Source organism: Bufo bufo, chromosome 1, assembly GCF_905171765.1.
Source record: "Bufo bufo chromosome 1, aBufBuf1.1, whole genome shotgun sequence".
Taxonomy (NCBI): Eukaryota; Metazoa; Chordata; class Amphibia; order Anura; family Bufonidae; genus Bufo; species Bufo bufo.
In genome coordinates this window covers 567,659,863-567,673,578 of record NC_053389.1, presented here as the reverse complement: position 1 = coordinate 567,673,578, position 13,716 = coordinate 567,659,863, and the positions used below count along the sequence as shown (strand labels likewise).

The 13,716-nt window shown below is 38.0% G+C and overlaps 1 protein-coding gene across 1 annotated transcript in view; it reads right to left on the bottom strand.

Annotated features, from left to right (window-relative positions):
• Positions 1-234: 234 nt before the first annotated feature.
• The window catches only part of GRM3 (glutamate metabotropic receptor 3), a 340,383-nt gene continuing 326,901 nt past the window's right edge, over positions 235-13,716 (bottom strand). Inside the window, exons 4-6 of the mRNA XM_040415742.1 lie at positions 4,502-5,565; positions 3,566-3,740; positions 235-328 (exon numbers count right to left, since the gene is read on the bottom strand). Of these exons, the coding sequence (XP_040271676.1) occupies positions 252-328; positions 3,566-3,740; positions 4,502-5,565 (1,316 nt within the window). The 3' untranslated portion in view covers positions 235-251. The remainder of the gene's footprint in view (positions 329-3,565; positions 3,741-4,501; positions 5,566-13,716) is intronic.

The following is a 13,716-nucleotide window of genomic DNA, read 5'->3' as shown; positions in this document are numbered from 1 at the left end:
AATAACCCATATAGTAATGGCAGAAGCCATCATTACTCAGTGGACACAGCAAGTTGTGTAGATAACGCACCTTATTTACATGGTCTCTAAAACAGTGGATTACAGTGGTCATTGAATCAATCTAAAAAGCTCTAGAACATCATTGTAGACAGTCCTCAAAAATAGTTTTCTAGAAAAAAAGACAGGACTGCACAACAAGTGCATAATTTCTAACAGTCTAAAAACCTTTAGGACAGAAATATTGATGACGATTATAAGGATGAGGTGGTCGAATCTAGAACTTCTCCTCCATTACAAATGGTTGGTGTGTAATGTGCACTGGCCGAAGCTGAAAAAGAAAAAATACCACCAATAAATAAAATGCATATACATGTATGAGTAATAACACAACAGGCACTGTGATATTTACTTACTATACACCAGACATTTGATCTCTTAATAGTGAACCATCTTCCTGCACTTGCTTGAAAAACTCAGGGCTATTATATAATAGGATCAGTGAAACATTTCTGATTAATCACTTCACACTGATGGGATGGTACAAAGGGCTCAGGTCATGGGTTAATTGGATTTCAAGTCATCGTGAATCTTTTTCTGAGTCAATTACAATAGTCCAACATATTCATTCTTAGATCTCCAGACACAGACTGCAAAGTAGACGCCAAGTCACAAAACATCTGGTGGCCCTGGAAATAGCCTCCTCTCCTACCCAGATGTAGAACTGCATATTGACCCAGTAGCCCAGAAGCAGAGGTCAATTATGTGACAGGAAGATTGGATGACTTGCTTTGTTGTCAGCTGAAAGAATACCTCCAATGCATAAAGAAAGGATGAAGCATTTGTGTGTAAAGGTAAAGGAAGCCTGCAGGGTGTTATAGAGGGATGTTTCTCTGAACCGCAACCAGATGACGTAGAGCAGGGAGGTCCAGTACAGTGGATCAAGCACAGAATTATAGAGGTCACTATCTTACGAGGTATTCAGGACATGGTTACAGAGGACTATGGAACAGCAGCGGTTATTGGCAGAATTATAGAGACCACTTGCCTACCAGGACTTATTTCTACTGGCATAAAAACTGGAAGCATTAAATGCACTTTTATCAACATAATGTAAGAATTTTTTTTAGAGAAAGAGGAACTAGTCTCAACGTGTATTTTGACTGCAAATTCTAAGAGTATGAAATAGGGTGCAGGAACTTGTGGTATTTTTTTTTAATAAATGTCTTGGATTTTGTTGCATTTCTTTTATGCAGAATGTGTGCAAAAATCTCTTGCTTTTATGGTGTCCATCAACATTTGTATAAAGACCCCTTTACATGGGGCAACTGAGAAGTCAATCATCAGGGATGAAACGGTTTGTTCCTGATAACTGCCTGCTCATCAGAGGAGGTGAGAGCTACATTTACATGCAGCAATCATCTCCTCTGTATGTGGAGTAGTGATCTCTACTGCGATCGCTCTTCTCTATACAGATTCATTACGTCTCTGGGCAGGCGATCTCTGCTTATGCAGGAAGATCTGCTTCCAAGAAATGATGATTTTGGGAGCAACATCAACCATGCTTTTACCTAATGAACCAGTATAGAGATCAGAGGCATATTTACAAGGGCCAGTTAACCAGAATGAGCATTGGTATGAGCGATCGTTCGCAATTATCAGCTTCATAATATCCCTGTGTAAAAGACCCTTTAGATGCTAACTCTATTGATGCTAATAGAAAATTTAATTTGGGTCCACAGGATAGGGGGTGTCTGATTGAAAGGGGTCCTGCTTGGGATAGCCAAGTGCTTGTACTACGCTATTTCCAAAGTCCAATACTGGGAAATATAGGCCCCTATTTTAGTTTGGATGCCCACTGATCAGACACATCTCCTATCTCTTAGCAATAAAAAAAATAAAAAATTGGATAAACATGCAGTGTTAGAATACCCTAAGCAAGTATGGACCACAGTGACTTGACAAACTTCATGAGACCATGGTATTTTAGAAGACAACGTGTGTGATATTTCTCACTGGCAGCCTGATTGTGCTTACTACATAGTGGTTTTATTGTCTTTCTAAGTTACTATTTCTCATTGATTGCAGGTTTCTAATACTTGTACTTTTCTGAGTGATAATAAAGATTTCTAGGAAACAACTCTGCAACGATAGCTAAATCGAGAAAAGGTATTGACAGCAGACTTGATGTAGAATCTTCACCATTCCAAAGAGAAATAGGAATGGATGGGAAAGCATAACATGTACTAGAACTATCTTAAAGTGTACTAGATATACTTCTGCATACTGTAGGAATAACAAACAAGGCACTCTGCAAACACAAATAACAAAGTAAATACAATAGTGCCATACTTATTAGTTAAAATATATATAACCTGTCTATCCCACAGGCTCATTTTAATTAGTGCAGGTATAAATCTGAAGCCTCCTCTCTCTGTATTCATTGGAGGCAATTATGGCACCAAAAAAGGTAAAATACAGAGTGGGCTCAAAATACATGTGGAACCTGCATTCCCTGTATTTTATGGAGGCTGGTATGACACCAAAAAAGGTAGTATTTAGCGTAGGTTCCTGTCCTAAAGAGATCGCCTTGTCGTTGGCGGACAGGCACAAATAATTTTGTACAAAATGTATTTGCCAAGAATCTCACATTTATAGCGTAGCATTTTACATTTTCTATAGTGAGTATAGTACTATTGTAATTTCTTTATATTTTGTGTTTGCAGAGTGCTTTCAACCATGGTGAAGTGCACCTGCTCATTGGGATGTGCTGACTAACCTACCTTTTTTTTTGCATACTATAGGAATGCTGTTATTATTTCATTGATCTAATTACTATAGCACATATATTTATGAAAAATATTGATGATTTTCAACACTTTCTGATCACATCTTATCCTGCACTTTATAGGCTGTGTTCACATGCTTTATTCACCAAACCAATATTTTTTTTTTGCTTGTTTTATTCTAATCCTCTTCTGAATTTGGGGGTTCATGGCCCTGAGCCTAACATGACTGGCACTGATGGAATATGTAAATATCTAATAAAAACTGCTTTCATCCTGGAAAACCCTTGTAAAAGCTGGGCTAAAGACTAATACTGTACCTTGTTTTTGAGTAACCCATCTGATTGATTTGCTCTCGGGGTTGTCTATGTTGATCGTCATTAGCCCTGTGAATGGGCCTCAACATTGTGTACGGATCCCTTGCATGCAGCACACCCAAAACTTGGACTTTTGCACATCCCAGTGTCAAGTTGTTTACTGGTTTTCATACATTTTGAGTTTTTTATTTATTTAAAAGGACAGTTTGGAAATACTACATTTACAATAGATGGCCTTAACATGGCTGTTGTTATCAATTTCAAATTTTTTTACATTTAATATTCGATTCTTTCTTTTTTTCTTCTTTTTAAAGGGAATAATAATAAGATTAGAACTGGAAAATATACTAAACCTGGAAAAATATTTCAAAAATTATACATAAACATACATGTATTACAAATACAAATTAGGCAAAGATCCATTGACATCTAACAGCTGATGACCATGAGATGTAATATACTTACACTGGGAGTATGTGGTTGCAGTGCCACTGACACTAAATCTATTTAAATGGAGTCTGTGTGTTACAACATTCTTCTGTGGCTGAAATAGAATGATATGGACTTTCGGTGCAAACAGACATCCCAAGACTACAAAACCGCTCAGACTTACAGAAATACACATGGTCGTAGTCTGGACCTGAAACAGAATGAAAATAATTCAGTCACTATGTTGTTAATGAATCCTCATCTATCTGTACACTCTTTATATAGGAGAAACAGTTTGGGTCCCGTGATCAAGAACTTCTTTAGCAGTCCAGTAACAGCATTGAATATGGTTAAATAGGAAGTTCAAACCAACTTAATTTACTCATGTAGTACGTTAAAAAGGGGCACAAAAAGCTCTTTGCCTTCATAAAGAGGAACATGTTACAGCAGGGATCAGAAACCTTCTGCACTCCAGCTGCCGTGAAAGTTGTAGTTTCTGAACAACTGTAGTGCTGCAGGAACCAAATACCTGCTTCATCTCTAACTTTGTGTAATAGTAATTTCTAGGAAGAATAATAGAGTTCAATACAAATATGTTATTGAATGGGGAATATAAGTATGTACAAAAACAGGTCAGGAGCGATGAAACGTAATTATTGTATAATGTAAAAAACTACCAAAATACTTTCTTTATCAACTCCCGTTTTCAAGAACTCTGCTTGCAGTCATTGACAAATAAGCATCACTTTTTTATATCTAGAAAACTCAACTCCCAGTCATGTGATAATTACACTGGTCCAGTTATACAGTGCCTGTACTTAGCCAAGCACCTATAAAACACATATGTTAAAACGTCCCAATTAATACTGTAATAATTGAGCTAAAAATAAATGAAGGTAACAAAACTTATCAAAACGTTGGTTCATTTATGTATGTCACAGTAAGTTGCCAATAGAAAATGACTGTACTTACCCTGTAGTCACTGGACGTCACATAAAATATTGGAAGAAATGCGAGCCAGATAATACAGGTTGTATACATTGTAAATCCAATAAACTTGGCTTCGTTGAAATTTTCTGGGCACTTCCTTGTTTTAAAGGCATATACAGTACATAGTATGACTAGAACCACGTCATATGTTAAAGATATCAGCATACTAGAATCTTTCACATTACATTTTAGTATGACAGTTTGCCTCTTCTCTGGAAGAGTAAACCGTCTGGTTCCTGGATATTCCAACATAAGCCAAACAGACACGATAACAATTTGAACAGAGATGAGGCTTAGGCAAATTATGACTTGAGATTTGGGGCTGATGAATTTAGGTCTTTGAGCACCTTCTTTTACACCACTAAAGATCCGGGCAATTCTATTAGTCTTTGTTAGAAGAGCCGAGTAGCAAACTACAAAAGAAGTCCCCAGTCCCAATCGCCTTAGAGTACAAATGACTGGGGATGGTTTGGCTATGAAAAAAAATGTCATGGAATAACACATGAAAACTCCAATCAAGAGTATATAACAGAGTTCACGTCCAGATGCCTTGACCAAAGGGGTGCTATTGTGCTTGACAAAGACTCCACCAACCAGGAATGTACAGAAGAACCCAAGACATGCAATTGTTACTGGGCCTATGGCCCATGCGTCTTCCCACTTTATGTAGTCTTCAGGTAAGTCAAAGCATCCGGTTAGGTCGGAGGTGGGCCAACGTCCTGGTCCACAGTCAACACATGTGAATTCATCTGCAAGATATTGATATATTTCACATGGAATACAGATCCAACAACAGACATCTCCAGGTTGCATATTCTTCATTTCATTTGGAGCACATGGATCGCTGCACTGTGATGTTGGCACCATACTCTTTGACCACTGTATGACATCTACATCAAGGGATAAGGTCTCTGCCCACTGACCTATTTTTAGATATGAGTATTTGCCATTATTATACTGAAAATTGAAAACGTTATATAAACCAAGGCCATCTCCATATGCATCAAACTTCACAACACTGTCTGCGGTGGGGGGAATAAATGGAGCTGTAGAAAAAAAGAAAAGAGTGTAAAAAAGAGCATAAATATACAAATTTATATATAAATATATATATATATATATATAAAAAGCAAAAGTTTTAGGTAGGTGTGGAAAAATACTGCAAAGTAAGAATACATTCAAAAGCAGTCGTTTTCGATTTGTTTATTTTTATCAATTAATAAAATGCTAAGTGAATGAACAAAAGAGAAATCCAATATTTGGTGTGACCACCCTTTGTTTTCAAAATCAATTCTTCTAGGTACACTAGTACACAGTTTTTGAAGGAACTAGGCAGAGCAGTTTTTGGAGAACTAACCACAGATCTTCTGTGTCTTCATGTAACCCCATACTGACTCCATGATGTTGAGATCTGAGCTGTGTGGGGCCGATATCATTACGTCCAGGAATTCTTGTTCTTCTTTATACTGAACATAGTTCTTAATGAGATTGGCTGTATGTTTGTGGTCATTGTCCTGCTGCTGAATAAAATTTGGAGCCAATCAGACACTTCCTTGATAGTATTGCATGACGGATGTGTCTGCTACTGTCAAGAACTTTTGAAGAACCACAATGAAATGGGCAACATCGACCACAGACACCAAGGTTGGCCAAGGAAACAGTGCAGCAGATTAAAGATAAATCATGCCTAGTTCCCTTCAAAATCGGAAGATATCCAACAGTGGCATCAGCTCAAAACTGGCAGAAACTGGAGTCATCCAGGTAACTGATAAAAAATAAACTTCTATTTTTGAAAGCATTCTTACTTTGCAGCATTTTCTACACACCTGGCTAGAACTTTTGTATGGTTTTATCTATCTATTAAAACAAGCAGATATATAGCACTATAGCTATAGATATTATATTTAGCCTTTCACAACTGGAACTGCACTAAAAACTAAAGAATGAACTCACACTTTTTTTTTTTTGAATTCTCTCCTAATAACACTAGTTGCTTTGACACTGTATTTGCCTCTGCTGTATACCACCTATGGATGCTACAGTATAGGCATACAATGGCATATATAGCCCACAGACTCTCAATTTAAAACTATTTATATTGTGCAGTTTTTTAGTGGATGCCTCTGTATGGAATAGTGCAAAAAAAAAAAAAAGGTACACCAACATATACTTTACCAGTCCAATGAAGACCAAAGGTTGGACTCTCTTTGGCCCCTGTTAGGTGAATAGGGAGGTTGAGGGGCTATAAATAAATTTCACATATGCACCAGGAGCTTTTTTAAAGGGGTTGTCCGGGTTCAGAGCTGATCTTCAGTGCTAAAGCCGCCTATTAGTGCCAGTGATGGCACTGGGCTCACCGCTAGGTGGAATCCTCTGCCTAGCAGTCCCCATGGAGATCCCAGTACATCACCGGATCTCCAAAAAATGCCTTTGCTTCGATGCTCATATCAAGGGGGCCGGAGAGGTGAAGATAGAGATATGTCCAGGTTCAGTTATGAACCCGGACAACCCTTTTAAGGCATACAACAAACAGACAATGCAAACGCAGTGTGAAATCACCCTTACATGAATGAAAATAGGCAACAGATCTTTATATTTTTACTCTGTCAATGTCAGTGACGTACATAGAGAAGTAAGGGCCCCATAGCATGGATCAAACCCTTTTCAATGACCCTTGGGCCATTTTTTCCACTGCCTCATTTGCTGTGGAAAAGTTGTTTCTTTAACCCCTTAAGGACCCATGACGTAGCTGTACATCATGGGTCCCTAAACATGGCTCGTGCACGTAGCGGGCGCCTTAAACGCGGGGTCTCTGCTATTTTAAATAGCAGAGACCCGCGGCACATGTATTTTAAATAGCAGAGACCCACAGCCATAAGGCTGATCGCATACATCTTACCTTTCAGATGCAGTGGTCAAATGTGCATGGCATCTGCACAGACCGAAACCAGAAGTCGCGCGCTTCCGGTCCGGTAACAGAGTTCCCCGGCTGACCTGTTACTACGATCTAATTGACCAAAGCCCCAAGCCGGCTTCCGAGTCAACTAGATGTATATATCAATACAGGCTGCTAGGTGGCAGCCTTGTATTCATATAGTGCAATTAAAGTCTTCAATGATGTAGCCATCACTGAATACTATGGGCAATCGAATGATTGCCAGTTATTGTCACCCAAGGTGATTTAAAAAAAGTTGAAAAAAAAGTTAAAAAAATGTTTTTACAAATATTAAAAAAATAAAAAATAAAAGTTCAAATCACCCCCCTTTCCTTAAAATAAAAATAAAAATACTTAACCAATAAAAAAAATAAACATCATGGGCATCGCCATGTGCGAAAATGCCCATACCATACTAAAATATAACAATATTAATGGCATACGGCAAATATTGTAGCGAAAAAAAAAACTAAAACACCAATTTGCCATTTTTTGTCACTTCAACTACACAATAATTTTTTAATAAAAAATTATCAAAAAGTCACACACACTTAAAATTGGTATCACTGAAAAAAACTGATCGTCCTGCAAAAAAATGAGCCCCGTACACATAGCTACAAAAAAGTTATAGGGGTCAGAATATGGTTATGAAATTATTTTTTTCCCCTCAAAGCTTTACATTTTTTTTTTCAGTATTAAAACGCAAGAAAAATTATTTAAGTGTGGTATCGTTGGAACCGTACTGACCTGTAAAATGAAGATAACTGGTAAATTTTACCGCATAGTGTACAATGTAAAAAAATAAAAACCTTTATCAGAATTGAATTTTTTCCCAATTCTACCCCATTTGGAATTTTTTTCCCGCTATACACTAAAGACATGATTTCTAAAAAGTAAAGCATAATAAGCTGAGCTTAATCCACTTATTTCCTGCCATTAGTGTCGAAGTTGAATTAAAAGTCTGTGTATGGACTTTACTCATATAACCTCATCTGTTGTCAGCAATATGTTCATGGATACACATTCCATTTTCAGAATCAAACGTAATATTATGTGACATTCTGTGACCTGACATGTCCACTTTTATTATGACACCGAGATGACTCCTGTCTAAAGGCTGTCAAGTCTGGAGGCCATACAAATTTATTCCATGCAGTTTAAAAATCCTGTGCATACAAAATTACAATAGCTAAAGTTGAATAGGCTAACTGTAGTAGTGTAATGAGATTCTTAAACTGTACTTCTAAATGGCCTTCCAGAAGACAAATGATAACAGGTCCTACACCTTAAATCCTTAAATCACATTTGTTCTACTCTTTTCATGTGCGCTAAATGATGTTATGACTTCATGTTATCAATTTCTACTACGCCCTTTACGTTCCGTATAAAATACATTTGCAGTTTCTGATCAGCATACACAAGTGTCAGGTCAATAGTTAAGCATTCTCTTGACATTCTTGAAACTCTCTTCATGTCCCTTCTTTTCGCTGGCAGCTAAATGCCCTAGTTTACTTCTCATGTTCTGCTAAGTGTCTCCCAGCTGTATAGTCAAGGCAGGCATAATAGGACATGGAGCCATAGATGATGATCTTGCCTAACAGCCCTCTGGACAGAATCTTGAACATTTGAAAATGGTCAAGTATTTCTCGGTTAGTGCTCCTTTATGTTGGCGGAAGTATATATATATATATATATATATATATATACACAGTGGATTTAAAACGTTTACACACCTCTGTTAAAATGTCAGGTTTCTGTGGCTCCAGGTTCATTTTGGCCCTTGGGCGATAAAGTCTCAGTGGGCCCCCTTGTGGCATTTTGAACGGTGCTTACAGCAATGAAACTTCATGTATTATAGATTAAATACCTTACACAGAGCATGCTACAGAGTGGACATAAAGTGGATATAAAAAGTCTACACACCCCTGTTAAAATGTCAGGTTTCTGTGATGTAAAAAAATGAGACAAAGATAAATCATTTCAGAACTTGTTCCCCCTTTAATGTGACTTATAAACTGTACCACTCAATTCAAAAACAAACTGAAATTTTTTAGGTGGAGGGAAGAAAAAATATAAAAATAAAATAATATGGTTGCATAAGTGTGCACACCCTTAAACTAATACTTTGTTGAAGCACCTTTTGATTTTATTACAGCACTCAGTCTTTTTGGGTATGAGTCTATCAGCATGGCACATTTTGACTTGGCAAGATTTGCCTACTCTTCTTTGCAAAAACACTCCAAATCTGTCAGATTGCGATGGCATCTCCTGTGCACAGCCCACTTCAGATCACCCCACAGTTTTTCAATCGATTCAGGTCTGGGCTCTGGCTGGGCCATTCTAAAACTTTAATCTTCTTCTGGTGAAGCCATTCCTTTGTTGATTTGGATGTATGCTTTGGGTCGTTGTCATGCTGAAAGATGAAGTTCCTCTTGTTAATGTCACTGTTGTGCCATATTTTCTCCACTTGATGATGACTGTCTTCACTGTGTTCCATGGTATATCTAATGCCTTGGAAAATCTTTTGTACCCTTCTCCTGACTGATACCTTTTAACAATGAGATCCCTCTGATGCTTTGGAAGCTCTCTGTGGACCATAGCTTTTGCTGTGGGATGTGACTAAGAAAATTTCAGGAAAGACCAACTAGAGCAGCTGAACTTTATTTGGGGTTAATCAGAGGCATTTTAAATGATAGCAGGTGTGTGCTGACTCCTATTTAACATGATTTTGAATGTGATTGCTTAATTCTGAACACAGCTACATCCCCAGTTATAAGAGGGTGTGCACACTTATGCAACCACATTATTTTAGTTTTTTTAGTTTTCTTCCCTCCACCTAAAAGATTTCAGTTTGTTCTTCAATTGAGTGGTACAGTTTATAGGTCACATTAAAGGTGGAAAAAGTTCTGAAATAATTTATCTTTGTCAATTTTTTTTTACATTACAGAAACCTGACATTTTAACAGGGGTGTGTAGACTTTTTATATCCACTGTGTATATATATATATATATATATATATATATATAATGGGAAAATCCAAGGCAGCACCAACAGTAACAGACGTCCGGACTGCCCGCAGTAAAGACGAAACCAACTGTCAGGATATTCAAAAGAAAAACAACCGCAGCACTTCCATAGGTGAAAAATAAGTGGGATCCTTCATTCACCCATGCAACGTTTCAGTCTGCTTTCTGGGACCATTCTCAAGCAATACATACATGGACTTAGTTCATATTTATAGGGTGTGGGTACATTTACATAATGAATAATCACTTAATAGTAATTTACAAAACTCTGCCATAATATACATTAAAAAGACCAAACAGTGTACTTAATTATACATTATATACCAAATAAAGTGCAAACTGCTCTAGTATAAAAAATGTTCCTTTTAAATTCATATATAAAGGACCAACATTATACATAATTAATAATTGATGTGCATTATCGTCAGGTGTAGGGGGTGGTAACTTGTGGAGAACACAGACCGCTCACCTGGAAAGGACAATCAGCCGGCATAATTGTATGGTGTACAGAATGTATCAATGCGCATGTCTGCGCGGCGTCATAATCACGTGATACATCACATGATCGAGCAAAGTATTGCAGGACAGGTATAAGGATCCCATGCGCATGTCCGCGCATCACTGTCACGTGATGATTCACATGACCAGTGTAAACATAGTAGCGTATCCTGGTAACCAGGTAGTAGTAAATCAAGTAATAAAATATCATCAATGGGACATGCAGAAGCGACGGGAAGTGCTGCATTTAAGTGCACCTAGCCCGATCCCATATCGAGAGGCACATGTGCCGGATAACTTGCTATTAGCCAACACCCACAGGCCAACCGATCTAGTCTGCCTCCCACCTAAGATGACAGGTAAACGAGTGTAGTGTCTAGTTCTGGGCACATTATAAATAAGCATTATAGGATACAGGATACATCACCAAATGTAATACCACAAGGGAATGCCCCCTGTGTTTTACAATAAGAAAATTATCGGGATCCATCATTCCTGTCAAGCCTCAGTTTAAAAAAATTATCAACCTTAGTCTTTTTTCTGTCTCTTACAGCGTCTATATATATTTGTTTTTAGATTATAACACAACATTTTTTTTATTTTTTAGGGTTGTTCCAGAGGGTGAACACATGACCGTCTCGCCAAATAGAAAGAAACACAGTCGGCAGTATTGAACATTGTGTATTTTTTCCCCTTTTCATAGTAACATAGTATATAAGGCTGAAAAAATACATTTGTCCATCCAGTTCAGCCTGTTATCCTGCAAGTTGATCCAGAGGAAGGCAAAAAAAACTGTGAGGTACAAGCCAATTTTTTCCACTTAAGAGGGGAAAAAATTCCTTCCCGACTCCAATAAGGCAATCAGAATAACTCCCTGGATCAATGAACCCTCTCTAGTACCTATAGCCTGTAATATTATTACACTCCAGAAATACATCCGGGCCGCTCTTGAATTCTTTTATTGTACTCACCATCACCACCTCCTCAGGCAGAGAGTTCCATAGTCTCACTGCTCTTACCGTAAAGAATCCTTTTCTATGTTTGTGTACAAACCTTCTTTCCTCCAGACGCAGAGGAAGTCCCCTCGTCACAGTCATAGTCCTGGGGATAAATAGATAATGGGATAGATCTCTGTACTGACCCCTGATATATTTATACATAGTAATTAGATCTCCTCTCAGTCGTCTTTTTTCTAAAGTGAATAACCCTAATGTTGCTAATCTTTCAGGGTACTGTAGTTGCCCCATTCCAGTTATTACTTTATTTGCCCTCCTCTGAACCCTCTGCAGCTCTGCTATGTCCACCTTGTTCACAGGAACCTAGAACTGTACACAGTACTCCATGTGTGGTCTGACCAGTGATTTGTAAAGTGGTAGGACTATGTTCTCATCCTGGGCATCTATGCCCCTTTTGATGCAACCCATTATCTTATTGGCCTTGGCAGCAGCTGCCTGACACTGGTTTTTGCAGCTTAGTTTGCTGTTTATTAAAATTCCTGGGTCCTTTTGAATGTCAGTGTTACCCAGTGTTTTACAATTTAGTATGTACGGGTGATTTGCATTATTCCTTCCCATGTGCATAACCTTACATTTGTCAGTGTTAAACCTCATCTGCCACTTCTCTGCCCAAGCCTCTAATCTATCCAGATCCATCTGTAGCTGTATAGTGTCCTCTTCAGCATTAATTAATTTACACAGTTTAGTGTCATATGCAAAAATGTATATTTCACTGTGCAAGCCTTCTACAAGATCATTAATAAATATAAAACACTAGTGAGACACCGGCGCTTGCACTAAAATAGACTGACGCAGCGGTACCGCAACGGTATCGCCACCGTTGAGAATCAAATAAATGATGTATGTGATATGTGTATTAGGTACTGCGCGACATGTACCCCCTATTATTCTACTTGCCAGTTCGGCACTTTGAAGGTCCGCAGTAAATATTACAGAAATTCACTGATTTTTTTGGAATACCTTATCTTGGATGTTCCTCTGCGAGGGCTGTTCTCCTGCGTCTTTCTGGCTTTTTCTTTTTTCTTTTCTTTTCAGTGCCGTTCGGGATGAGGAAAGGTGTAGGGGGTTGGACCCTAATGGTAATTGATGATTTTTTTTTTAGAAAATACAGAGCTTGCAGAGGAACATCCAAGATAAGGTATTCCAAAAAAATCTGTGAATTTCTGTAATATTTACTGCGGACCTTCAAAGTGCCGAACTGGCAAGGAGAATAATAGGGGGTACATGTTGCGCAGTACCTAATACACATATCACATTAATAAATATATTGAAGATAATAGGGCCCAATACTGACCCCTGAGGTGCTCCACTAGTGACAGTGACCCAATCTGAGTGTGTACCATTAATAACCACCCTCTGTTTTCTATCATTGAGCCAGTTACTTACCCACACACAGATGTTTTCTCCCAGTCCGAACATTCTCATTTTATATACTAACCTTTTATGTGGTACAGTGTCAAATGCTTTGGAGTAGTCCAGATATACGACATTCATTGGTTTGCCGCTGTCAAGTCTAGAACTTACCTCCTCATAGAAACTGATTAAATTAGTTTGGCATGACCGATCCCTCATGAAGCCATGCTGATATGATGTTATTTGCTTGTTTTCATTGAGATCCTCCAAGATAGCATCTCTTAGAAAACCTTCAAACAGTTCACCCACAACAGATGTTAAACTTAACGGCCTATAGTTTCCGGGTCTGTTTTTGCACCCTTTTTGAA